Here is a 27,922-nt window from a genome sequence, read left to right on the forward strand (position 1 = left end):
TGAACTATCTTGACAGTGAAGCGCAGTTGGTCTCTTTGTTTCGTTTCAGCTGAGGCTCCCTCGTTGTCCCCCGGTCAGAAAACACACCGGAGTCACGCAGAGAGGGGCGGACGGACCATCTGCAAACAGGGTAAGAACATGTCCTCCACTCACATGTATACCGTTGATTAAGAAAAAGAGGTTAATGAGGTGAAACCACCTGTTTGAGGCATGAAACAACGTCACATGTGTTCAATTGTACTCTGCAACTGTTACTATAGCCCCCCCGTCGTTGCCGTGAAACTAAATGCTTTACTAATAAAATTTCGCTGTAAACAAATGCAATTATGTGATTATATTTTATTGCAAAACTACAGAGTATGTAACGTTGGCCTTGCACGAAGTTGACCTTACCACAGCTGCATTGTGCTTTAACCTCCAATAAAATCAGTGTATTATTTCAATGGGAGCTTTTATGTTTTGCAGCTATACACTAAGTTGTCATTACATGTTTGCATTTTTTTAGGCTACTTCTAACTTTAAAAAAAATGAATAAATATGTCACAATCCATTTTCCGGTTTGAGTCTGTCTCAGTAGGACTTTTTAAACACTATACTCGGCTACTCAGGGTACTTTCAGTGAGTCATGTAGCCAAAATCAAATTGCCCCTCTACCGCCTAACATTTCAATTTATTTCAGTGGTCTCTAGATAGCAGTCTAGCCTCTATCCTGAATAAATCCACCAGCTGCAACCAAAACCACAACTTACAGACCAAAAATAGTGTTCAGCCACAATACAGTTGCATGTTTGCTTTGCTTGATTTAATGGTGCAGTGGCATAACATTAATATTTACTTTCACTGTCTAAATGTTAGCTTAAATTTGTATGGGCTCATTTATCATCTAGGGGTCTTGTAGAGGAGATTGCAACAAAGTACATGAACTAGATAATCAATCAAAAAATATATCTTTATGCAAACACTAACTCTGAACATAAACCAACTTAGAAAAACCATGGAAGATGTAAAATGTCATCGTGTTCATCTGTTGAAAGGGTGTAGAAAAAGCAAGCAAGCTTAATATAGTAGTATTTTTTAAAAGCAGAAGTCGCGAAACACTTCACAGGAAGAGCACAATTAACATAAAAAAGTGCTTCTGGATACAGACCAAGATGTTGAAACTTATTAAAACCGATTTATTGCCAAAATAAAGATTGCATCACACTCTAAAGTCAGTTGGACAAGACAGGCAGACATGATCACAGGCAGACATTTGTGTCTTCTTACTCTGTATCTTCTTATTCTGTATCATTCAAGCTCTGGTTCTGCTTTATTATTGATATAAAGTGCTACAAATTCAAACATGTAGGCTGATGATTATTAGACAGCTTGATTCAGGGAAATGTTGTATTGCTCGGGCATGAAATAGGAGACACACAGATCTCTAATTGTACAAGTTAATTCCTGTAATTTGATCGATAGGTTTAATAACATTACACCGCTCTGGGTGAGTTGCACTCAGGCAGCTTGGTTTACTCTGCAGTTATTTATTACCTATGTGTGATCGTAAGAGTGCTGTAGGGCGCCATAACAACGGCAGGAACAGGTAATCTCATGTTATCTGTCTGTGCCTTGGCTGAAAATCTCATTTTAAGCAAGCGTTCCATGTGCCACTCCTTTAATCCTGACATTATGTAGAAAAAAGTCAAAAAGTTGGAGCTTTTAAATTACATTCTTCTGACGTAAAATTCACAATATATTTCCGTTCTTAACTCTGTCTAAAATAACTGATATGCTGCCTCTAATTTCAGGCAATTATCCTTCATTCACTTGCAAATTATATATTATCTTTATAAAATAATGTAAAGAAAGAAAGAAACAAACAAAAAAATCTGCTGAATCATTATATATAAATCTGGAATGTAAATAGAAGGTATCATGAGTGTACATTCCTAGTGAGGCTGATAAATATAAAACTAAGCTGCGTGCAAAAGAAATAGTGGATGCCAGTCATACCAAGACCGATATGTGATCATTGCACATACGTCACAGTATCTGCAACATGCACAGAAGAATGACTTAGAGTGATCTGTCAACCTAGAATCTGAAGAATTTCAAAGCGGCAGCCTGCATATTAATAACCATATGAGAGAAAATGCAAGCTCTTGATTGTTTGTTTTTAAAGCATGCATGACTAAAAATAAATCAAAAGTGTTGTGATTGTGGTAAACGTCACTCGGCTTAGTTTAACAACCCAACTCCAGAGCAGGATAAAAGCTGATTGTCTGGGAAAGTAGCTTTTTTTGTTAACACTTGATTATCAGGGTGTTTTCTCCAAAGGAAACATCCCTGCACTGTGAAAAGAAAGATATTTCCAGTGCTGTCCCGACATCAGAGGTCAGAAGCTATAGTCTGAGACAGCTTTGTTTAATCTATGGCCTTGAGGCAGAAACACAGGGGACTGGACCAGAAAGATTAAGTGTGAGAACTGAAGTGGCTAGGAGCTGTACCTATGAATGTCTTCATGTTGTGTTATCATCTCTGTTTGTTTGATTGATATGTGAACGCACAATCAGCAAGTACATAGTGTACATTGCACAGGGTCAAGACCTCGCACACAGGTCCAGGATTGTACACGGCAGCTTTTACCACTGCAGCAAACAACCTTAGACATAATATAGTTGCAGTGTTTTCAATCAGTTTACCTTCAGGTGAGATTACCGATGAAATAGTTTGCACTGTGCTTGCTTGATCTTGTTGTAGTAAGAAGTGTGGTCATGTTTACATTTGGCCGTGTGGTATTTCTGGAATGTTTCCCCAAACTCTGTGTTCTCCTTTGGGATTCACAAAAGGGTTAACTGATAACTTTCAGCAAGAAGAGGAAGTTTTGTTTTGCTGTGGGTGACTTCCATGTTATCTCTGTGACAGAGAGAGATTAGGATACTAAAAAGCAGAAGCTGGGGTCACAGTAGAGGTCGAGTCACACAGAATTTGAGGCTTAAATTGTCACTTTGATTGTTTTTGGCATGTAGTCTTTAATTACTGTTCCTCTGTGGTCTGAAACCACTTCTCGCTCCTGCATCACACTGACTTACTATGGTGGTTTACTGAGCCGCCTTTCCTCAGATGCAAAATGTGTTAACTGCCAGCTTGCGTCAAACACGTCTGTAAATCACCTGCGTTCTCCTTCCTTCCACTTACGCCCTGTCAGCCTCAAGTCTTTTCACTATTCTTTTTTATTTCTCTAAATTCTTGTCCTGTTCTCATTTTTCTCTTCAGAAACAAACTGTCAAGCACTGTTACACTACAGTACATGCAGAACCCGATCCCGAACACAAACACGCTCCAGTTATTCCTGGAGGAATGCCCCTGCCCTACAAATAATCATCTGGTTTGCAGGATCAGTGACGAATTACTGACGCATAATTGCGGTTTACAGGCTCACTCAAAGGCCGCGGCCTGCGCCATTTCCAAGAATTGTTGGATTGTGACCACTCATACTTCCAGCTTGTCTTTGGGGAGACATCTTCACGCCCTGTGGGACACAGTGGGAGTTTATCAAACTGACCATGACCTAAGACTCTTATCATGAGACACACAATATTTGTAGTTTTAGATGGCGCCCAGTTAGCGCGACTTCCAGAAAGCAAAGACATCAGCCAGGACTCCTCAGTAGTTGTTTTTACAGATGTTATTCAACAGAGTTCACTCTCCTACCATAGTAGTATGTGACGACATGATGATGCCCTCTCAATTTTAGATTTTTATATGTATTCCTAGTTTCAGGATTAGAGCCAGATGGATATGTCACTTCGCAGATATTGGCCTGTCACAGACACATCAATTCAATTCAACTTTATTTACAGTGCCAAATCATAACAAAAGTTATCTCAGGACACTTTCAGACTAGGTGAAGACCACACTCTGTGACTTATTTATGATTTACATAGACCCAACAATTCCCCTGTAGAGTACGGGGCATCACTATCTATCAGTATCTATTGGTAGTTATCAGTATTGGCGTAAATGTTTTCTTTTATGAGAATCTTATTTACAGAACATATAATGCAGAAATGCTTGGGGTTAGAAATGGTGTCATTTAGGTTTTTTATACATTTTTTAAATTTAATTTATTCTTTATTGAAATGGTCAACAACTGACTGATACTCAATATTAAGAGATATTTAGTTATTTAATTTACTTTAATTTATTCTTTATTGAAATGGTCAACAACTGACTGATACTCAATATTAAGAGATATTTAGTTATTTAATTTACTTTAATTTATTCTTTATTGAAATGGTCAACAACTGACTGATACTGAATATAGAGTGCTATTTAGTTATTTATTTTATTTTTATTTATTCCTTTTTTTAAATTGTCAGCATTTGACAAATACTGAACATGATGTTTATTCAGCTATTTTATTTGTATTTATTTTCTCAGTGTTCATTTGTAGAATTGGTTGACAGTGAAATACATTTTATGTACAGTAAATGCATAATAATGTTAAATTTTATTTAACAAAGTTATTTGTTTAAGCTTTCTGCAAAATCGATGCACAATCCTCACAAATAAGTTGGATTTTCATTCCAGCTCCAAAATTCACTATATCAACCTCCATATCAGTAATTAGTGATTTTTCCCACCCTAATCAGGATAATAAATTTGGATCCGGATGTGCAGGGGAAATCATGACTTCACAGAAAAAATGGCTGATAGTAGTCACCAAATATCATTAACAGGAAAGGGAAGGCAATGTTTTTGCTCAGGGGGGTCAATCTGTGTGGCAACATGTGCAAGCACATCTGCACAGACCTCAATGCCAGGAAAGTGTGAGAAACTGTTATTTTGTTTGCTGAGGAATGTGTGAGTGTGACAACAACAACACCGGCGTGCGTGTGCGTGCGTGTGTGCGTGTGTGCGTGTGTGTAAATATTGATATCCCCATTAGACACTTTTTGCTTTCAGCTATAGGTCATTTAAAGCCATTTATGTAATTGAAAGTGTCCTAAAAACAATTGGTCGGCCTCATACTTCTCCCGTCTGTCTCCATCTAGCCCTCCATCTTTTGACCCAACAGTCCTTTCATAAGCTGATAATATGAGGAGTTTGAAAATGCATTAGCACAGGTGATTGATTCTATAAGCTTTATATGTTGTTGTCAAGATAAAGCCAACATCTGTTCCCTCCTCCTGGTGCTACTAGGTTGGCTTCTGCCATCTTGTTTGATAGTTAACAGAAATCTAGTTTGCCTGAATTTCCCTGGAAAGCTAGTAGTGGGTACATGACTTTTCATCTGTGGCATGTTTACAGGAAATAAAGTAAAGCATGGATCTGCCACTGGATTGCCTCCTGGTTGTGTTTACAAAAAAATGAATCTGTCTTCGTCAAGTAACATTTATACTATGTTTATATGAGACTGTACTTTTTGATAAAATATAGTCAGGAATCGTTCTTTTCGGCATTACGTCAGGTGCAGAGTCTTACAATGTGTTGAGGGATGAGTCTGGAGTGAGCTGTGTCTCTGTCGGACTAACAGACAGCTGAGGTTAATCATTACCCTCTTCACAGTGCTGGAACTGTAGTAAGAGAATTAGAGGTAAATAAGCTTCTGTAGTGCCTCCTGTTTCAGTTGTAGGACCTTTGTCTACAAGTTTTAAAATAGCATTTTAATTTGAATTGAAATCCGATTATTTAAATACAAGTATGTTATCTGCTAATAAGAATTTTGTATTCATCAGCTAATCATACAATGGATATATATCTGTTTTACCTTTGTTTATAAACACTGAACTTTCCACAGCATCTGAAAACATTAGATTAAGTTGTTGTCTAATGTAGGATGGTATGGTATATATTAGAGGTTTAACGATACATTGATCTGGATCGTCATCTTTAAGATAAGTGTTTCTTTTGAAGTCCCTACTGTGTTTATCATTTAAATATCTGGAAGAGCTCAGTAATAAATGTGTAAAATCATATTTTAGTTGCTATAAAGAGTGAGTTGATATAAATGCCCCTGATTGTGTGAAATGGGCAAATTATATCTTCTCAAATCGACCGGAGGACCCTGAATTTAATCAAAATCATATTGTGGCCGACTTTGTGATATCAGCATCATATCAAGTGTCCAGTATCGTAAAGAATTAATATAATATTGTATCTTGATGAAAATTACGACTTGTCCAGTAAACACATCGTGATAGACAGCTACACATTGCAAAGGCACTTGAGTTAGTTGAAAGAGAGTATCAATAGAAAACTGCACTTTAAAATATAACTATTATTATTTTTTAATCGTGTCTTTCGTGTTCAGTTCAATGTTAAATTTGTATAAAATAGAATACTGTTGGACTATACTAAAAGTAGCAGGACTGAGTACATTTTAATACCTGTTTTTAATCATTATTGTATTTAATTATAAAACGTTATCACATATTTTCCTCTTATCATGCGGCCCTATTCTGAAGGTGTCAAATATGATAGCTCAGTATAGTACAGCACAGTTTTGGGTCAAATTGACAGCAAATATAGACTCTACTATGAACACCTTCATAGCTAATAAATAACACAGCTGATAATGTGCAACAATTAACATTTACTCAAACTTTATAGGAACTCTGTCAAGGCGACTATTTAATGAACTCTTTACAGGCTCTTCTCCCATTAAGTTTAACCACAACCAACATTTCACTACAACAGGATACATTTAGTTATTAGAGCAACCATTTACCATCATCACAGATTGTACATTTTAAAGGGAGGCACTTCATGTGAATAGGGTAAAAATTCAAAAACAGATATCGTCATGAAACTTTCCCAGTTGATTACTTGCATTAAGACACACATTATTTGTAGTTTTCTGAAATGTAATGTTTAAATGTGCAAATGAGGTATTATCCTATGAAATATTTGTTAATATAATACAGGGTTTGCCTTTTTATCACTCTATGAATCAGAAAATATGCTGTGTTTTTAGGAGTAAAATGTTGTATAGATCAGACTATGAGTGATACATGAAAACAACCCTTCTGTACAAACCTTTAGAACATAGAGAGGAAGAAAACTGAAAAGTTTGGTGTATGAAAGTGCTGCTGAAGTGGAGATTTCTGTCTCAGAGTGAGAAAAACAGCCGTTGAAGATACATATTGTGCAATTCATACATTTTGCAAGACAATACAGGCGAATAGGGTAAAGAATGTTAACAGATCGATTTCACCATTAAAATTCCCCATTAGATTAACTATTGTTTTATTACAAGTTTTCTGAAATTGTTTGTTTAAATATTCGAAGTAGGAATTATCTTATGCTAACTTTTGGTGAATATAAGATAAATCTACAAAATGCAAAAAGACAAAGTGTTAGAAAAACTTGTGACACATGGACCAGTTCGGAACAACAACAACAACAACAAAAATGTATTCCTGTACAAGAAGAGATCATATAGCCAGTGTCTCAACATGCTCCGATGGCAGTCCTCGGAGCTGAGTCATTTTAACATGCAGTTTAACAGTAATGGTTGTCACGGTGATATATTTAGAAAACATAGTGAATTATCTCGGCTTTTCCCATAACAATTACCTACCCTCCTGCTGATTCCGCAACACACTGTGAGAAAGGGTCCTTGTTCTCACAGGGAAACACAAAACAATTAATACAGCTAGAGTTCTCACATATAACTGATAATAACATGTTGACTTTTTTCCCATGTAGTTAGGGTTCGTACGGGTGCTTGAAATCCTTGAAGGTTTGAAAAGTGCTTTAATTTTGAATAAAATGCTTGAAACAACTTGAAATGTATGGTATATAGGATAGTACATTATATGATATAACACAGAGAAAAGAAGATCTCCATATTTGAGAGACTGTAAAAACAGCACTTTCTGACATTTTGATTAACATATTATGAAAAATAGTTGGTGATTATTTTCTGTGGAGATAGTTTTCCTTTAATTTGTCGTCCGTCTGTAGAAAGCTGTCTCTAAACATCGTGTTAGTTGTTTATAGGACAATAACATCCAATGTAATGTGATGAACAAGTGCAATAATAAGTTTACTGAACAGTGAGTATTGTACTGTATACAAATACAGTATGTAGTTTACCACAGGTGCTAGAAAAGCATAAAAATGCACTTTGAACTGCTTGACAAGTGCCTAATTTGACTTAGGAAAAGGTGTAGGAACCCTGAAATGTGTATTTTGGATGTTTTCTCTCGAGCAAAATAGCCCAAAATCTCAAAATTGACTAGTGCTTGAAAACTATGTTTTTGCCTGTAGTGTCTCTCCTTAATTGCCAATGCTTTTAATTAATTCCATGCAACTCCTCCTGCCTTTGCAATGCTACAGTATCAGTTAGTATAACGTTTTACAATAATTTGCTTAAACAGTATGTTAGCTGTTTACTTGTAACATCTGGAGATGTTAAACCTTTACCTTTTCATCATACAAGTTTTAAACATCTTTCAGTACACTAACTCTGCCTGCATTTAATGAGTAAAATCTGCTGTGTTTGTATCACGTGTTAGTGGCTGTGTGGGTGAGGGGTTGAACTGCAGACGAACTGCCTATCAGGTAACGGTTGCCACGGGCAGTGACTGCAAGCATGTAGTGGGAGGATGTTTGTTCCCAGGCTCCTCCCCAGAGAGTATCATGTCCTATAGAACAAGACACTGGGTGTGAACTACAACTATGAAGATCCCTCCCCAAATCTGAGTGAAACCACATTGGGAAATGCACTCACACCCCGCACACACAATCACTCCCACACACTCCGTCTCGGTCATGTAAGTCACACAAGTCAGTGCTCCTTCCTGTTTTTCAGTAGTTCCGTCTTCTCTCGTGCCGTGTTTGCATAGACTTGGGCTGAGCAGGAAGTCTCAGAAAAAAATGGCCCAGGAAGAGCCACAAAACTGAGAGGACCCAGAAGGAGATCTAACGAGGATTTTCGTGAGGACTTTTTTGTTGGTGTTGTGACATTTGACACTGGGCAGGAGGGGGCGGGGGGGGCAGGGATCCCCCAGATGCCATGGGGGCTGTGAGAGGTGTTGTTGGGGCTGAAGTGAGCAGAAAGGTGCTTTTTAAAAGGAGAGGACTGACACTCTCTTTGAATGTCAGCTCGGCTGTGTGAGTGGAAGCGCTACAACCAGACAAACCAGATAGCTCCTGATGGATTTTAGAGGGAAACCCTACCCTTAAGCCTCAGACACTACTGAGGAATAGACATCACACACAAACACGCTCTCTCACACACACATCAGTGGGAGAGGAGAGGGGCTGGAAGGAACATGGAGGCACTGAGAGAGTCTTTTCTGCATTTGACTTTTCAGATGTCAACCTATAAGAGAGCCACGCTTGATGAGGAGGACCTGGTAGACTCCACCGGTGATGACATCTACCCTTCATCACCCATGCAGGTAAAAGAACAGGTCACTGTCAAACATAGGGAAAATGTATAGGCCTCTGAGGGCTTCACACATCTCATGGTTCTCACATACAAGGAATTATTCATGGTGTCTGGTGCACACAATAGACATACTGCAATATGTCTACCTTTAGAGGTAGATGTCTATATGAATGTAAACTTATAAAATGGCTTTGATTGCAGATGAACATCTGCTAATTTTTTGGGTGCTCTTTTGAAAAGTTTTCACCGGCTCATTGCGTCATGAATCCAGTTCAACTCATGAGAAGCGAGTCGAAGTAAAAATGCAAAAGTTATTTTTGCAGTATCAGTTCAAAAGTGATGGTTTTTGTTGAAACAAATACATTATTTGATTCATAAGTTGTGAGATGTGACCTTTCTATGGCTGCAACTTGTGATTATTTTCATTGTTGATTAATCTGTCAGTTATTTTCTCCGTTCATTGATTAGTTGTTTGGTCTATAAAATGTCTGAAAATGGTGAAACAAATTGATCAGTGTTTCCCAGAGCCCAAGATGACATCCCCACATATTTTTTTTTCATCAAGTTAAGGATATTTAGTTGAGTGTAGTAAAGAAACCATAAAATATACACATTTAAGAAGGTGGAATTTGGACTATTGTTCTTAAAAAATGCCTCTCAACAATGAATCGATTATTGACAACTACTCCATTAATCGGTTAACCATTGCAGCTGTGGACCTGTTGACTGACTCTTGTGATATAATGTTAAGCCCCTTGTCTTTTCTTTTTGAAACACATTTTCATATTTTCTCCATAATATGTTGCAGAGGACAACCTGCTAAACGTACCTGAATGCTTTACTGTGTGAGACGTTTAATGACTAGCATATTTGCCTTATTGCCAGTACAGTACATACAGTGATTAAATCATGCTAGCTGAGATAAAGAAAAAAACACATTGTTACCTTTAATGTAGTTATTTTTGTCTGAACCACCTTATATACTTCTGTCCTTAAAATTCAAATGGATTAAAAAACAAATGTAATCGTGTCAGCTTCTGGTTGATGTTCTGGTTATGGACCCCTTTTTTGCAACAAGATACCAACTCCGACTGTAATCTTGTTGACAGCGACACAAAATTCACAATTCAAAAACGTTCAAAGTCCAACACATGGAACTGCTGAAGTCAGGAGTTATCAGACTATAAGACCTTAATTTTCTTAGTTGAGATTCATTTATTCAGTAATTCTTGAGTTCAATATGTCTTTTGAAAAAGAGGCCTGAAAACAAATTGCATCACAATTAAATCATTTGAAATCTTTAAGCTGTTGTAACACTTATATTTATACTCTGAAATATTGGCAGCACTGCAGATTGTAAACATCTGCACACATAGACTGCTTCTGCATTTTAAAGCCACGTATCATATTGTATAAATAGCTGCTTATTTTTCTCTTACCATACCTGTTATTTATGGCTTTAAAAACGGTTTGCCTGTGAAAAACGTATAAATGGTTTAAGCACTCCTTTCTAGTCAGTTTGTTCCCTCTTCTTCCACTTCTGAACCGCAGCTGAGATCCTTCAGTGCAGTCATTCCTCACATATTTTATTTGACCAAAATTGTACCTGAAGGGGCTCCAAACAGAGTGCTTGAATTATAGACGTTCACATCATTTTGCCATCATTTTTGCTTGGGTTCTCAAGGGTAATATAGTGGGATTCTGGATAAAATACAGACAGAAAGTGCACAGGCTTGGCAGTGATTTTCACAGTCACACTCAGAAACACAGTTAGATCCAAACTGACTGAACATGCTGAGCTCCTGGAATTAAGAAGCCACTGTGGCTTTGGCATTTTATTCAGTTGACTGTTGAACTCTCATCTGAGCTAATAGCAGTAAATTGGATCCTTTATATATATACACACTGCAGGGGCTTCCACAGGATGCATGTGAGGTCCAAGATCCTGCATTTATTTACAGCAGGGATACTCAAAGACTGTCCAGAGTGCTAAATGCACTCTGTGAAAGACTTGTGAGTGACCCTTGGAGTCATTCCTGTAGCAAATAAGCTCCCTTGGCAGCGTTAACTAAAGCAACATTCAGTAGAAAAAGCAAAGGAATAGGCGGTGCTCGTTTAAGATCCACTGCACCCGACATTGATTTAAAAGTCACTAGCCTCTAAGTATTGACTCATTTATTCTTCCTTGTTAATTTTCTGAGAACCCGGTACTGTTTTTGTTTTTAGTTGCTTCTCATTGTTTTACAGGTGAACCACAACAAAGCAGATGTGGTTCAGCAGGATTGTTGTGTCTTATCCAAAATATAATTTACGAGTGCACGTTAAACTTGGAGCGAGAGAACAATAGAAGAATGCTTAACCTTTTCTATGTAGGAGGGTTGAAAGCGCTGCGATAGAGAAGCTATTGTGCTTTGTAACCAAACCTGTCATCAAATCCCTGAGAAGCTGTTTGACTATTTTCCACACTGCATTAGTTCAACAAACAGTATTAAGAGTGTGTGTTTGTGGAAATCAAAGCTAATTTCAAAGTCATTTGAGGTGTTTTAACCATGCTAAACCTTCAGAATGGTCATATTTAACATTTAAAAGTTTTTTTTCTCGTGTGTGTGTGTGTTTGTGTGTGTTTGTGTGCCAGGTGACTCTTCTGCACGGACGCGGTCCAACATGTTGGCCAGACAGGACGCAGAGAGAGAGGAGGCTGCTGTTTTTAGTGTGTGTCATGTCTGTGGGCCTGTTCATATCTCTCATCACAACCGGGGTCTTCTATAAACAGAGTGAGTTTGAAGTTCTATTTACACTCAATGCGATGGTTACATACAGTGAAAAGAAACACCTGCGGGCGATAAAAACAAAGCAACCTTTCCAAAAAGAGAAATAATTTTAAATAAAAAACACTCACACAAAAAGAGAAGGGCTTTAAAGTTATAACCTGTACGATTCTCATCTATTCAATTTTCTTTTTAGTCAATGTCTATCAAAGAGTGAGTTAAAACAATGGTGATGGGTCATATGACCCACCAATGAAAGCACTTCTACTTGCCTCTTTCCTGAGTATTCCAATATCCGTTTCTGTGGAGACATTCCCTCTCTAAATGCAAATGCACTGCCATGTTAGTGACACTGTTTACTCAATCAGTAGCAGAAGTTGGTCTGCCAGTGGAACTTGTCACTGAAGCGTATGCTGCGTTCACCTGTAATTGGAAATCGTAACTTCCAACTTCTGAATCAGGCTTGTAGTAAGGGTAGATAGAAGTGTAATAGTAACGTGTGTGTGTGTGTGTGTGTGTGTGTGTGTGTGTGTGTGTGTGTGTGTGTGTGTGTGTGTGTGTGTGTGTGTGTGTGTGTGTGTGTGTGTGTGTGTGTGTGTGTGTGTGTGTGTGTGTGTGTGTGTGTGTGTGTGTGTGTGTGTGTGTGTGTGTGTGTGTGTGTGTGTGTGTGTGTGTGTGTGTGTGTGTGTGTGTGTGTGTGTGTGTGAAAGGGGTACAGACTGGAAGTAGAGAGGTGAATGTGCGTCAATAAAGTTTACAAAAGAGCAAAAAAAAAAAGTCAACACAGTGAACGTGACAAGATGGAGGCTCTGAAAGAACAGGCTCACCTGCAGTTACATCTTACCACCAAGGAGGTAGCTGTAAACAAGGTGTCTCAGAGCTTATGGATTATAACTTTAAGGTAGTGTTTGACAAATACGCCTATTTACAGAATTAGATGAGAAGGTTGATTACACTCTTATGTCTGTACATTAAATATAACGCTACGCCCAGCAGCAAAGCTAATACAATCCACCTACCAGGACCTCTAAAAACTCAAGAATTAACACATAGTGTCATATAGGAATTAATCTTTTCTTCTTACTCACAGCAGTGCATGTAAATATTTTTATTATGATCATGTCACTTGTATGAGAATATCTTTATTTATTATGTGCTTAATTTAACGTATGCACTTTCAGTAATGAAGTTATGATCTTTTTTGACAGAAAATCCTAACCACGTACAGGGGTCACATCGACTCATAATCTTATACGCATTACATATGTATCGTAAAGCTTAAAAACACAATTTTCAAAATGTTAAACTATTCCTTAAATGGGCATTACTTTTGTTCATATAACAATGCAAAGCACAACAAATCCACATTTATCTAAGAGGTTTCTCATGTATCTCTTCTAAAGACTACAGGGCTGTACTATTTCATACAGTATATGTGGTTATTTTTTTATAAAACCAAAGCCGCACCTTCAGCTAAGCTGCCTAAAAACAACTCTAAATCTCTCCCTAGAGCTTGTTCATTATGGGAAAAGGACTTGTGGATTTACCATCACTTCCAGGCGGTGTCTCATCTGTGCCTGTTTCCTCAAATCTACCATGGGAAACCTAATGCCACTTCCTCCCATTCAGAACCGCATGTCAGATCGTACTTTGAAATAATAAAAGGAACGAGGATGAATTCTCCTCGGTGTACTAACCTCATCACTGCTCGTAACTATGTCTCCGTCTCTGTTTCATACCTTATATGGACAGACGATGAAAGTCTTTACAGTAAGTCAAGTACCAGAGGTGAGCTTTTCCCGCGAACTGTACTGCTACTTCTCTAAACACTGTTAGTTTTCCAATGCTCTTCCCGTTAAATAGCTTTCGTGTTTAAACTTTAGAAAGTAACACAGAGGGGTCAAAAGCCTCTGTGCTAGCCCTCTAATCTCTTTTGCTTAATGATGTTTTACACAACACACAAAAGGAGTAATGACATTTATCTAAAAGCAAGTAAAATACCCTTCAAAAGCAAAGTAGCTTACTCAAAATTTAGTTTCAAAACATCCACATTAATTCTTCTGGGGTCCTGAACCTTCATCTGGCAATCTTTTTGATCAATCAGACAATTACATAATCACTTGGCAATAGTTAACATGTGACATTCTCCTCCTAGACAAGATCATCAAACCTCATGTTTCAGCTAATTATTTAAAAAGGATTATTACAAGACGAGATTTTCCATCCAGGTTGTTTATTTTGGCTGTTTCTTCTGATAAAAGTTATATTTTCCAGATGGTCTTAAGACTCACGTGAATTTGGATATCCTACCATGAAATATTTTCAGATTACTTGGTCTCAATCAACAAACAAATGCTGCTGCAGCTTTTCTTTTTTTTTTTTAAAAACTATTCATTCTATATACACATGGATTTCTGAACAGTTGCAGATAAAGATTTCTGTTATAGTATAATGTTGCTATGAGCCTAACACCATGTCCTAACTCCAAGGAGAGTGAGCATCAATGAAAATGTAGTTTTCTGTTTGAATGTCCTAACTCTCATTTTGAACTTAACTTTTATCAAACGCCCTGTTTCTATTTTTTCTTGTTGCTTGGAAATTGAAATAGGGATTTATCTATGGTACTTGATACTTAGCTTAGAAAGTAAAATAAATACGGTAATAATAATTCGGTACAGCCCTACAGATTACCCACAGTTGTCCACAAAAGCCAAGGGTTTCAATGTCAGCTAGCAAAATTAAAAGAAGGATCGGCGGTTCCCCTACTTTAAATGAATTATTTATATTTGATCATATGGCCTCAATTTTGGTAACCTGACGCGTCAGATGGTTTGTTTCACAGAACCATCTGAGAAGCCGCCATTAGAAACTGTTCGGAAAAGGGCAGGTCAATACCTGGCAGGTGATTGAAAGAACCATCTGTCCATCATTGGCTAGCAAACTCAAGAGCGGAAAACATATTTTCCTTCGAAAAAAGCCTTCAGTGCCATTCTCTTCTCTTGATGAAGAAAACCTCTCCAGTTCTGACATAACTAATGCCATTGCAGCATCTAAGCTAACCTTTTTAGGAGCTCCTAAATTCAATGTTGTTGTTTTGAGCAAACATTAAACTCTCCTCATTGTTGTCACACCCCGCTCGCCCCTCCCCCCAGTAGGTCCTCACAGGACACTTTTTGGTTGATTGGCCAGCTCACCGTGGTTCTGAAGGCAAATGCATAACTTTGAGCCTGACGAGATGGATTGTCTTGCAATATCAATGTTAGTTTGGTTAAAAAACATGGCAGTTATATCACACTTGAGACCCTATTGTCTTCGTCTTTTTAAAGACAAATTTAAAAATGTAAACGACAGTCAATCAAGGCTCGATAGTCAAACAGTGGCTTCAAATTTTAAATCAAATGTTGAATCAAATGGTGGCTTTTGGTCGCGACACCTGCTCAACATTTTTTTAAATCTTTTTTCTTGCAGCTCACCCGGGCTTGTGCTTAACAGAGCCATGCATTAATGTGGCCAGTACGGTCATGAGAGCCCTGGACCGATCCATAGACCCCTGCAATGACTTCTACAACTTTGCCTGTGGGGGCTGGATGAAGAATAACCCGCTCCCTGAGGGCAAGTCCCGCTGGGGACCTTTCAGCAACCTCTGGGAACACAACATGCTTGTAATGAAGCATTTATTAGGTAAGTGCCCTTGTCTGAGTGCAGTGCAGTGTCCTCAGCTGCAGTGTTTTTCCAGAGAAGAGGAAATTGGCTTGCTTTTCATTCATGTAATTGATCTTAAGTCTTTTATTGTGCAGAAAACACAACAATTGAAGGTCTGAGTGAGGCTGAAGAAAAGGCCCAGCGATATTACCAAGCCTGCATGAATGAAGCCAAGATTGAAGAATTAGAAGCTAAGCCACTACAGGAGCTAATCAGCCAGGTATGTTTATTTCCTAAAGCCGTCAGACATCAAACACATTCATCATTTCAGTCCTTGATTTCTATTAAAAGAAACAAATTTCCCGCATCCAGCAGTCTGTTTTTAGTGTCTGCCTACAAACACTGCCTGTTTCAGATAGGGGGATGGGCCCTGACTGGACCTTGGGACAAGGACAACTTCCAGGAAGTTTTACGTATGGTGTCAGCCAGCTACCGGACCTCACCCTTCTTCACTGTGTTCGTCAGCACTGATGCCAAAAACTCCAACAGTAACATCATCCAGGTGAGAGGGTCAGGGGTTTGTAGACTTGTTATTATATATACAATTACATACATTTATTTATTTATTTAAAAATCATATATTTACATCTAAGAAAGTTTTTCTTCGCTAAACATCTTATCATATCCTTAAAAACTAACATTAACCTTTACGTCCTTACATCAAATCCCTCAAACACACTTTTACAGGCTTCTCTCAAGGGACAAGTTTTATCTCTGCTGATAATCTGCTTTGGCAGTTACGCCTGGTCCCTCTCTGTTGATGTATTATAAGAACTAGATACTGGATCCCGAAATGGCTCCCATTCAGTTCACTGAGAATTGTTGGCCAGGCATATACTCCAAAAAAGTTTATGCACATCAAGGTTAACTTCTGTGATACATGGCCACTGGATATTTGCAGTAGTTCACGCCACAAGTTCACATCACGTTGCGAGGACGTCACGTTTTTAACTCGCTTTTCTCGGTTCAGTTCGATGACAGTTTTACAAATAAAAAACGTTCATTAAAAGTAAAATAATCCCAATAGAAAGAGTCATAATTGACCTTGTTTGCAGTTCAAGGCGTCCTATCAACAGTTTTACAGACATCTCTTTTACAGTGGTGGTCTATGGAGAAAATGGTTTAGGGGCTGCAGGGGGATTTTTCGTTGATGTACCGCAAGTGGCTGAGCAGTTGCACCATATCCAGTTCTTTTAATACATTAATGCCCCTCTTCCATACAGACAGATTTCCAGCTGGCCAGAACCTGGGGAAGCCAATCACAACCGTTTATCTCATGTGGGGCGGGTTTAGGACAATGACTAACTGGTGTTCTCTGTCCAGTGTTGCTTACCAGGCTCACAAAACTCTAAATGTCGTTATCGGCCATTTCTCACCTAAAGTGTTTTCTGAAACACATTTTAGTGTTCTGTTTAGCTGTATTTGTGACCCAGCATAGTTTTCCTGCTTCAAAACGGACCAAGCACCTCCACAGTTGTTGCCAAGTAAGTGTGTTGATATTGATTGGTTACAGGTCTGTTGTTAGAAAAACTTGTGACACAAGGACCAGTTCGGAACCAGAATCAAGTTATAATAAAAACACAAATGTATTCCTGTACAAGAAAAGAGCATATAGTACACTTAAACACCAGTGTCTCAACATGCTCCGAGGGCAGTCCTCAGAGCTGAGTCATTTTAACATGCAGTCGAACAGTAATGGTTGTCAAGGTGATATATTTAGAAAACATAGTGAGTTACCTCGGCTTTTCCCATAACAATCTCCGACCCTCCTGTCGACTCCATAACACATAGTGAGAGAAAGTCCCTGTTCTATAATACAGCCAGAGTTCTCACATATAACTAACAATAACATGTCGACTTTTTTCCCTATCTGTGGCATTTTGCTCTGCACCGTTGATAACGGCCCTTGGAAATAAAAAATAAACTGAGAGGTGCCAGGCTAAGTGGTCTTAGTTTCAAATAGTTTGACATGAGAGTTTATTCCTCTGTAGGATCTTATGAGACCGTAACAAATGTCAGATATGGTCTTTGTCAAGCTTCTACTTCATGCATTGCTTCGATGCTGGCAACACAGGAATGAAAACAAAAAGCTTGTTTGTAACTGCCGAAATGAAGGCTGAACATGAAGTCATAGGATGTTTCTCTTGACTCCAGGTGGATCAGTCCAGCCTGGGGCTTCCTTCCCGGGATTACTACCTCAACAAAACAGCAAATGAAAAGGTACTGTGGGCGAATAGTTGGATTTACAGCAGTTCAGCACGTACAAAGTTGGACAATAAAATATATGAAAGTTCTAGTCAGGTTATCAAATCAAGATCTGGAATTTTCTGAAATGAGAATAAAAGATTGACTTATAATTGAATTATGACAATACACAAAGGCTCATTGCAAATAAAGTCAATGAATATTAAAAGAGAAGTATTTCAGCTTCACAGGGAAAAAACTATGCAAAGCAGCTTATGTTTGCATAGTTTAGAGTTACATTCCTAATTGAACTCCCCAACCACCCACACATCCACCTAACCGCAGGGCCTGATTTGTCTTTGCAGTATCTGTCGGGATACCTCAACTTTCTGATGGAGTTAGGGGTTCTCCTGGGTGGCTCAGAGGAGACGTCTCGGATGCTGATGGAGGAGATCGTGGACTTTGAAACCACCCTGGCCAACATCACAGTCCCTCAGGAGAAGAGAAGGGATGAGGAGCTCATCTACCATAAGATGGAGGCCAAGGATCTGACGGTAAGTGTCAACAACAAGACAGTAATTTTGACAAGCATCTACAAATCATGACTGCTCCTGTGAAGCTTTGTTATGTGAAAAAATAAATGTAAATGTGCGACTGGTGGTTTGACACAAATAAATAGATTATGCTGTTTGGAAATTGCAAAACTCATCATCATTCATTAAACCCTCTGTATTGTTTCCTTGTATTCCCGTATCTGAGTTACTTTGTGGAGGTATGTGGAAACACCTACAAAAACATCATACAGTTATTAAGCATACTACAAAAAAGAGCCATAAACAATGTTGGATATCTCGAACACATTAATAATAAAAGCAAGAAACTCTTTACTGCCTGGCTACATAAAGAAACTGTTCTCAGACAGAGAGGAGGGTGTATAATTTAAGAGGAAAATGGAATTTAATATTTCGTTGGTTTGAACATAGAACTACATTAAAGTCCAAATTTAAATCAGTTCAAGACGACGAAAAACACATTTATTGTTCTGAGAGGTATAGAGATTATATATGCCTGACACAGATGTTCTGATAAGTGAAAACTTCTTTCCGACTCCTTTCGGACCTGTAATATGTATTTGGTTGTTTAATGATGTCGTTTGTGAGAATCTTTATATTGAGTTTTCTGTATACCGGGTTTGTTTTGTTTTTTATGTTTTACAAAAACTAAACTAACTAAACTAAACTCTGCGTCTGTGTTTGGTTTATCTCTGTCTTTGCAGACTTTGGTTCCCGCAGTGGACTGGATGCCATACCTGACAGAAGTGTTTGCTCCTGTGCCGCTCAACGAGTCAGAACCGGTGGTTGTTTATGCCAAAGAATACCTCCAGCAAGTTTCTGACCTCATAACTAAAACAAATAAAAGGTAATAATAATAATACTATTTCAGTTTATTTGTCAAAAACTGTACAGGTTGTATGTTACTATGTCCCTTCATGTATTTACACTGTATTTACACATGTTTTCAAACCCTACTGAAAGGCACAATGAGTTTGATATTTCCTTTTTCAGCCTACTCAACAACTACATGATAATGAAGGTGGTGAGGAAGATGGTGTCCATTTTGGACCAACGGTTTCAGGATGCCGAGCAGCGCTTCCTTGAGGTCATGTACGGAACAAAGAAGGTGAGAGATGAAATTCAGTCCTTTTTACAGTCACTATAATCCAGCATGACACAGATAGATTTATAAACAGAGGTGGGATTAAGCAGATAAACATTGGTGCAAAAAAAAAACTACTGTGGCAGATTCTCGTCCAGATAATGTATTTTTAGCATGTTTGTGAACCGGATAGAAGCAGCCAAGTTGTGTCCTTGTCTTTCTGCTTTTTTGGCTTTTCTGAAGGCCAGTAGACTGAGGAAATGGCCCCAAGCCAGTTTAGTTTGGAAAGCTTTTTACTTCCCCTCTTGTTCTTATGTGTGAAACTCAACAGAGGATTTGTTGTTCCTGAATTCAGATAAATGGAAATGGGCACCTAGAGAGGAAGAATGTTCCCTTTATTATGACAAGACTTTACAAGAACTGCAAATGATCAGTGCTTTTTTGGCTTCAATATAGCAACATGTTTTTTTAAACTTTATGTAAAGGAGAAAACCTGGATTCCTTATTCAGGGAAAGAGGTTTAAAAGAGAAATCTGCTTAACACAGCAAAATTTCTGCTGGACAACCTGAATTCTTGGCCTATATGTTTAACTGGGGTTCTAACAGGATGTTTATGTCCGCGCGTGTGCTAGACAAAGAGCGGGGCCGACCTAGCATTATGGTAGAATGAAGGAAAAAGTGATTACATGTAGCTGTATGCCCCTGTGTACAATTACATCGCAATAGAGAGCTGCAGTAGCGTTCTTGCACTTATGGTTGCGTCGTCTCTAAGTCAATCCAATTTTTGAATGGGTTTTTGGTTAAATGTCATAAATAAAGGCTGTGGTTACCACAGGCTTAAGAGATTTTAACAATTTTTTCTACAAGATGAAATACGTCAGTAAATACACCACTCACAAATTTTTAAGCTTGTACGTCTCTTGTAAAAGGCAGTTGCTAACAAGTGGCAAAATGAGACCACAAATGTCATCGCGCTGTAAAAGAAATCACTGTAAAGCTAGTGGGTGGTGTAGTTGGTTTATACCCTAATATGAGCTTTCTACTTCTGGTGATAGCATTTTCGCTTCAAAAATAAGATGAAAAGTTTAGATTATCTTGTTGAACAAAGCATGTAAATATGATAAACTTTTGTTCGCCACAGAGCTTATTTTCAGCAATAATCCAAAATCAAATCAATAGGGTTTTTGTGAAGGGAATCAGAACAGTGCTAACCACCAGGTTGGCCAACATCATCCGCAGCACTCCATTAAAACTGAAATAAACCTGTTTATATAAAAGCAGGCTTTCTGTAAAATGCAGACAGTCAGGAAAACCTGTGATTTTACAGATTGTATCCAAAAAAAAAAGAATATATATATAAAAATAAGAAAACACTTAAACTGCACAAACATGTGTGTCACAGTCTTGATTAAATAAGTGTTATGGTGGAGAATGTTATAGAGGAGAAATATGATTACTGACAAGTTGCAAAAAAATGCAGGTTTAAGACGGGTAACTTTTAAGTTCATTATTTATTAATGATTTTCTGCCTTATCAGTAATTTGTTTTTTACGTACATAAACATGGTCAGGTGGTTAAAAGGAATGCTCAGAGACCAGTTTGGCAAAATTCCAAAAAAAAAACCCACTCATTTGTCTAGCCATGGTTCCACAATCCACAGACCACACTATGAACAGTTTTCCTTGGAACTCTTTTCTACCAATGAATTTGTTCCAATAAAAACTGTTTTGTTGTTGTTGCTGTTGACATTGAGCCTCACAAACTAAATTCCATTCATAAATGTTAAATCCACAGTTAATCAAACCCAAATAATCTGCGTTGCTAAATACTTAAACACATGTCCTGTCTAAGTGTACATTAAATAGCACCCTCTCAGGGAGTAACTGTTTCACTGTGAAGGTTCCGGTGACCCGACCTATATCTGAGCAAGATCCTGTGCCCTCGGCCTTCTCGGGTTGTAGCTGTGAAAACAAACCCCAAACCCTCTGTGTGCATCTCTTTGTGTATCTGTTTTCTTTGTTTTTAAGTCTCTTTTTCCATTTGTGCCTGTGTTCACGCATTCTCAACTCATTTCCTCACTCCAACTTTGCTTCCTCTTTATCTATGTATGCATGCACCCCCATTTGCCCTTGTCCTTCTTTTCACCTGATAATAACTTTGTCACATACAGACTTTTTATTTTTTTACATGCAGTCAGGTAATTACTTGATTGAGTTTGGTATTTTGATTTTAAAGTTGCAAATTAGAGCCCGACCGATCTTATTATCAGCCAATATTGCATATCACAGTGTATATCAGTGTATATGTTTTTCGATATGCGCCGATATGAAAACCTTTAAACCTAAGAGTGTAACCTTCGGAGTACCTTTGCTGACTCATATTGGTGTAAAACTGGTGCAAAATCCACATTTCATTCCAGCTCAGAAATGTTACTATATCAGCCGCCATATTGGTGACTGATTCATTTTCCCCCTCTAATTCCCCTCCTATTCCTAGTATAATTTTACAATAATACACAACTAGTGTATTTTGTATTCAAGTTTTTGTAGGTTTAAAACATAGATTTTTAAGAAATTCAGGAAAAAGCGAAACATAACCACATTTAACAAATCAAAGACTATTCATGTCTTATTGGTTAAATGACACTTGAAACAGAACTCTAAGTGAAACTGACTAAGTGAAAACTGCCCTTTATAAATAAGGATGTGTCTCTTTCCCCACTGATACCCTTCCCCACCCCCCCTTTTAGGTTTGAGTATAAATGACTTGTAGGATGTCCTGGTGGTTAACACTCAGAACGCTGCATCTTTCAGCCCACGGTGTTTTTAAAGACAAAGTTGAGCTGTGATCTGTTATCTCTCTGAGTGCAGAGGTCAAAAATTTCTTGTGAAGATCACATCAACTATCCCAGCATGCATTGGGCTTGAAGCAGGAACACATTCATCGCCAAACTCTCACAGGATTAGTAGACTGCATTGTTTTAGTAGAAACATTCTCACAGTCTTACTTTCACTTGGCTACTGCTTCACCATCGCTACAATTCTCTCCACCTACACATGTAGCCTGCAGCTGAATGGTACAAGTCTTCCCGTGTCTTGTTGGGTTTTTCATGATGATTGTAGGAAATGAGGAAATTACTTACTAAGTCTTCACAAGTCTTGATGTGTTGATTTGACATTGCAGAGCTGCACTCCACGCTGGAAGCTGTGCGTCAGCGACACAGACAGCGCCCTGGGCTTCGCTCTAGGCGCCATGTTTGTGAAAGCCACCTTTGCCGAGGACAGCAAGGACATTGTAAGGATTTTAAGTCAGTTTTATTTATAATGTTAAATCATAGCAAAAGTTATCTCAGGACACTCTTCATATAGAGTTGATCTAGAGTGCATTATGATTTATTTATGATTTACACCCAACAATTTTCCCATGAGCAAAAAGACAGAGAGAGATCCAGAAATGCCCAGGAGCCACAATAATAACATTAACAACTATGATAGTAATACAAATATGACTAATAATAGTTATTGCAGTGGATATACTAGAATTATTTGAATAATAGCAGTAATAATAAAATAAATTTGACTAATATTTAGTGCAGTGGTTATGGTAGAATGATATGAATTATTGCAATAATAGCAGTAAAGTCCAGTTCAAAGTCTTTCCCTCCCAAATAGCTGCTCCTGCTGTGTGAGATGGTGTGCCACTGACTTTTTTTTGTCTCTTCTGTGCTTCAGGCTGAAGATATGGTTGCACAGATTAAATGGGCATTTGAGGACAGCCTGAAGTATGTGAGCTGGATGGACTCAGACACAAAAAAAGCAGCAAAAGAAAAGGTGGGAGAAAGCCATTGTGTATTTTGCTTTCCTGGACGTTTTTCTTCTGCAGCTTTAAGAAACGAATGAGTTCTGTTTTGTTGTGCAGGAGTGGCTGAAAAAATACTTTACTGCCACCTGGTGTGAAAATGTGTTTATGTCTATGTGTTTATAGTTGTGTTTTTGTTTGTCACAGGCAGATGCAATATACAACATGGTCGGATATCCAGAGTTCATCATGAACGCCACAAAGCTGGACAAAGTATTCAATGATGTAGGTAAATGTGGAATTGTTTCATATGTCATTGTGTCACTTTTATGTATCACATGATGTCTCACCGAACTCTATGTTTCTGTATCTTCTGATTCATCTCTCTTTTAGTTTGAGGTGGTGTCAGAACTTTACTTCCAGAATGTCATGCAGTACTACAACTTCTCAGCCAGAGTGACTGCAGACCAACTGAGGAAAACTCCCAACAGAAACCAGTGAGTTGCTTCCAGTGAATAGCCCCCCCCCCCACCCCCACCCCCCGACAACAGAGAGCAGGCTGCAAACTCCCACAGGGACATATTCCCATTATCCTGACTCAGCAGAATACTGCTGCCATCCACAAATGTTCCCAGGCAACCAACTGCTCTGCACTGAACCGATCCTTGTCTCTAATTAGGCTAGTGGGGGGATGGGAGAGATGAGGGTTCCCATGCCTTTCAAAGTGCAGTCAGCCTGGCACAGCACATAGTTGATATTCAGAATTTGTTGTGGCCTTGTTGTGAGCCTCACATGGTGGTTCTGTGTTCCTTTTTTTTTTTTTTTTTTTCAGGTGGAGCATGACCCCTCCGACCGTGAATGCATATTACAACCCAACCAAGAATGAGATGGTTCTGCCTGCAGGAATTCTCCAGGCTCCGTTTTATAGTCGTTCCTTGCCCAAGTAGGTATTCTGCATTGCACTTCAGGTTTACTGAATCATGTTGGATGGATTTTATTACAATAGACTAGAAAACAAGTGGAACATTGTCTTAGGGCTAATCCAATATGATATATTATCGTCTTTCAGTGGAATGGTATCGTGATGAAATCATCAAGATATCGTGATGTACAGTCGATATATGTCTAAATTGAAAATAACAAGCACATTAACTTAAACTTCTCAGAAAATGCTGTGTGAAAGGTTTTAAAAGGAAGGGTGTTTTTACACCACACTATTTGTGTGCATGCATGTACAAAGTCAGTCTATAGCTGGAAAAAGTAGAACACATTCTATATCCTGACATGTATTGTTATCGAGATATGAAATTACCCCTTCAGGATAGAAGATTTTGGTCATATCGTTCAGCTCCACATTGTCCTTAGTTCACAAAAACATGAAAGCAGAATAGAGAGAGTGTGGGCAGCTCACTATTCATAGAGACCATAAAGAAATAGAATCGCACATAACCTCCTGTAAAGCCCCAAAAATTGACAATATGTTTTTTTAAATCTCTTCCTCACTTTATAATGCCTCTGAGGGGTTATAAAGGTATGCTCCATGTACATCTTCAAAATGTATGATTTTCTGTTTTTAGAGCTCTTAACTTCGGTGGAATTGGAGTTGTGATGGGACATGAGCTGACTCATGCTTTCGATGACCAAGGTTGGTAAAAAAAACATTTTAAACAGTTTATGTTTAAAAGGCTGACAAATATCATCATTATTCTGATACTAAATGATCAAATGAAAAATAAGTGTCTTGAAGCATGATGTGTCAGAAAATACAGAAGTATTTCAAACTGTTATTTAAAGGCAGGGAATATGACAAGGATGGAAACCTGCGTCCCTGGTGGAAAAACTCTTCGGTGGAGGCCTTCAAGAAGCAGACACAGTGCATGGTGGAGCAGTACGGAAATTACAGCATCTACACGGAGCCTCTGAATGGAAAACACACGCTGGGAGAGAACATCGCTGACAACGGTGGACTCAAGGCCGCCTACAAGGTCTGATATCACACAGGAAGCATGAGTAACCTTGGATGTTTTTTGTGTGTGCTTAAAAAGTAAGGGCAAAATGGCTTTCTGACTCTGACGTAGAAACACAATTAAATGCTGGTACAACAGACAAAGCTCAGAGCCCCGCTGCTATGTTTCCTACGGCAACATTGTCAGATTGCATGTTTAGAAGGTCAGAAAACTATCACGCAGATCTGACATTAATCCCCTGCATCAGATAATTCTTCATGGGTCACATCCATTCATCTGTATTGGAAAAAGCAGCTTTATAGTTTACAGTGAAGCCTGGAAATGCAACAGGTGGTTACGAGTGGCCTTGTCAGCCTCTGGTTACTTCTTCACATGCACACATTCTTTCCGTGTAATGAAAGGTCATAACCCATGAAGCAGAGGAGCAAATCTTATGGAAGTAAAAACAGCCTACTTTACTGTAAGTGGTACATGTAAACCAGAGGGAAATAACACTGCGGGAAGCGGATATTTTATTTCCCCTTGGTCTCTATCATTATATACTTTTACACAAGCAAATCCCTGAATGCATGTGCTTAACATGATCATTTGTTGCTTCGAAGGCTTATGTGAACTGGATCAAAAAGAACGGCGAGGAGGCCACGCTGCCTGCCCTGGGAATGACCAACAATCAGCTATTTTTTGTAGGGTTCGCCCAGGTTTGTATCACTCATATTACTCATATTCTTATTTCACAGTGTCTTAAAGCTTCCCTCCAGACATGTTTTAAGACATATTTAAATACTTGTGTTGAATAATAATTGGTGCCTGCTATGGTTTGATAGACATCTTCTCCCTCTCCCACTTTGAAAAATCCATAATATATGAATTTGCAAATATTAAATATTAATTTAATTTTCAAAGTTTAACTGCTGGACACAACAAATCTCCTACTTCGTTTAAGTAAACTGTCTGTGTTTATACCCTAGAGGCTTTAAGTTTACACATCCCACAAGGAAGGGCATAAAGAAACTTTCCTCCTTCAGCAAATGAAAGGGGAAAAAGGCCTTCTAGGGCAATACTGCCCAAACATAATTCTGCACAGTGAAGTCATTTTTAACTCGAGGGGGAATTAAAGTTAAATATCAGAATAAAACAAGCCCAGGCCTATATGAATTCTAGACAGGAAATTTAGAATGTATAACGTCAAAAAACACTTCAAAGTGCTGTTATTACAAAAAATGTAAAATCATACTGAGCGATGAAAACAACTCTGGCCAGTCTCTTCAGAAATCTCTTTATATGTTTCATAGAAATCAACAAATAATTTAGAAGGACCAATGCAGAAACATTCATTTTGTGTCTCTTTATCCTTTGTTATCCCTGCAGGTGTGGTGCTCTGTCAGGACACCTGAAAGCTCACATGAGGGCGTCATCACAGATCCTCACAGTCCATCAAAATTCAGAGTCATCGGCACCATCTCAAATTCACACGAATTCTCAAAGCACTTTGGCTGCAAAGCAGATGCTCCAATGAATCCTAAACATAAGTGTGAGCTTTGGTGATGCCTCAGCGCTGTTTATCAGCAAGGAGAGAAATTGACATTTTGGAGAATAGAATGACAAAGTCTCTCTGGATGGGAAACGAAAGAACCACTGAAACTCCTGCTGCCTTGCCACTAAATGCTTATCAGGCTCCTATCAGGACTATGAGCCTGCCCTGTATGGAAGATTGCGGTGCTTCTCCACAATGATTATTGGTTTAGCAAACAGCATTCCCCAACATCTGAAGTAAAATGTAGCCATAAATGTGCTTTTTGGACACTGGAAACCCAACAAATGGTTACAGAAAATGGGGGAACCACTCTCAAATTTTGTGAGCTACTTGTTTGTCACATAAAGTGATAAATAAGCAAAGTGCCATTTCTTTTTTTATGTAACTCTTCACTGTGCTTGGATCTGCTCCTGTTTATTTTTTAAATGTATTTATTTTATGGTCACAATTTTTTATATGACAGTGAACCAGGGACCTACAAGACATTTGGCCTGATGTAAAATGAAAATCTGGTTCAAATGGACAGTTGTAAAGCAGTTTATTAAGAATCTGCATAAATACATTATAATACAACAGCAACCATATGTCTCTGAACCAATGCAATATTTCAGAAACATGCTGTGTACAGTCTGGTCAAACTGCATTTTATAGAGATATTAACTTTATATTTGTGTCTCGTTGTTGGCATTTCATTTCTGTAATGAAGGACCAATAAATTAAAGCATCAACTATTTTTTCACCCTAAACTTTGTTATATAGGCTAAGCTATGATGTGCATTAACTGTTTTTATGAGCAAGAGTCTGTCACAAATTATTTTGTATAGTAAAACCAATCTTAAAACACGTTTGTCTCATGTCCACTATTTGTTTAGTTACTTGAGCTCTCTCTCTCTCTCATTTCTTTGTATTTTGGAAACATTTTTGTCTC

General features: G+C 38.3%; 1 protein-coding gene across 4 annotated transcripts; it reads left to right on the plus strand.

Annotated features, from left to right (window-relative positions):
* ece1 (endothelin converting enzyme 1) lies at positions 1 to 27,831 on the plus strand. 4 transcript variants are annotated; one of them, XM_083938621.1, is made up of 19 exons: positions 1 to 130; positions 9,309 to 9,395; positions 12,021 to 12,159; positions 15,622 to 15,834; positions 15,951 to 16,075; positions 16,211 to 16,357; positions 18,010 to 18,075; positions 18,405 to 18,593; positions 19,316 to 19,458; positions 19,605 to 19,719; positions 22,879 to 22,989; positions 23,427 to 23,525; positions 23,701 to 23,778; positions 23,887 to 23,990; positions 24,326 to 24,436; positions 25,071 to 25,138; positions 25,288 to 25,478; positions 26,063 to 26,158; positions 26,829 to 27,831. In XM_083938621.1, exons 2-19 carry the CDS (start codon positions 9,309 to 9,311, stop codon positions 27,003 to 27,005), a joined length of 2,259 nt encoding a protein of 752 aa, XP_083794747.1. In that variant the 5' UTR covers positions 1 to 130; the 3' UTR covers positions 27,006 to 27,831. The 4 variants fall into 4 exon arrangements, with proteins under 4 accessions (XP_083794747.1, XP_083794748.1, XP_083794746.1 ...); XM_083938622.1 differs by lacking the exon at positions 1 to 130 and adding an exon at positions 8,765 to 8,928; XM_083938623.1 differs by lacking the exon at positions 1 to 130 and adding an exon at positions 9,045 to 9,105.
* The last annotated feature ends 91 nt before the right edge of the window (positions 27,832 to 27,922 follow it).

Source organism: Echiichthys vipera, assembly GCF_963691815.1.
Source record: "Echiichthys vipera genome assembly, chromosome: X".
Taxonomy (NCBI): Eukaryota; Metazoa; Chordata; class Actinopteri; order Perciformes; family Trachinidae; genus Echiichthys; species Echiichthys vipera.

What these genes read in the sequence shown, in the direction of transcription:
- ece1 (XM_083938620.1), top strand. Translation starts at nt 9,267, where the DNA reads ATGGAGGCACTGAGAGAGTCTTTTCTGCATTTGACTTTTCAGATGTCA. An exon ending in TATAGTCGTTCCTTGCCCAA is followed by an intron (nt 24,437 to 25,070) that starts GTAGGTATTCTG and finishes TTCTGTTTTTAG; the next exon opens with AGCTCTTAACTTCGGTGGAA. An exon ending in TTTTTGTAGGGTTCGCCCAG is followed by an intron (nt 26,159 to 26,828) that starts GTTTGTATCACT and finishes TTATCCCTGCAG; the next exon opens with GTGTGGTGCTCTGTCAGGAC.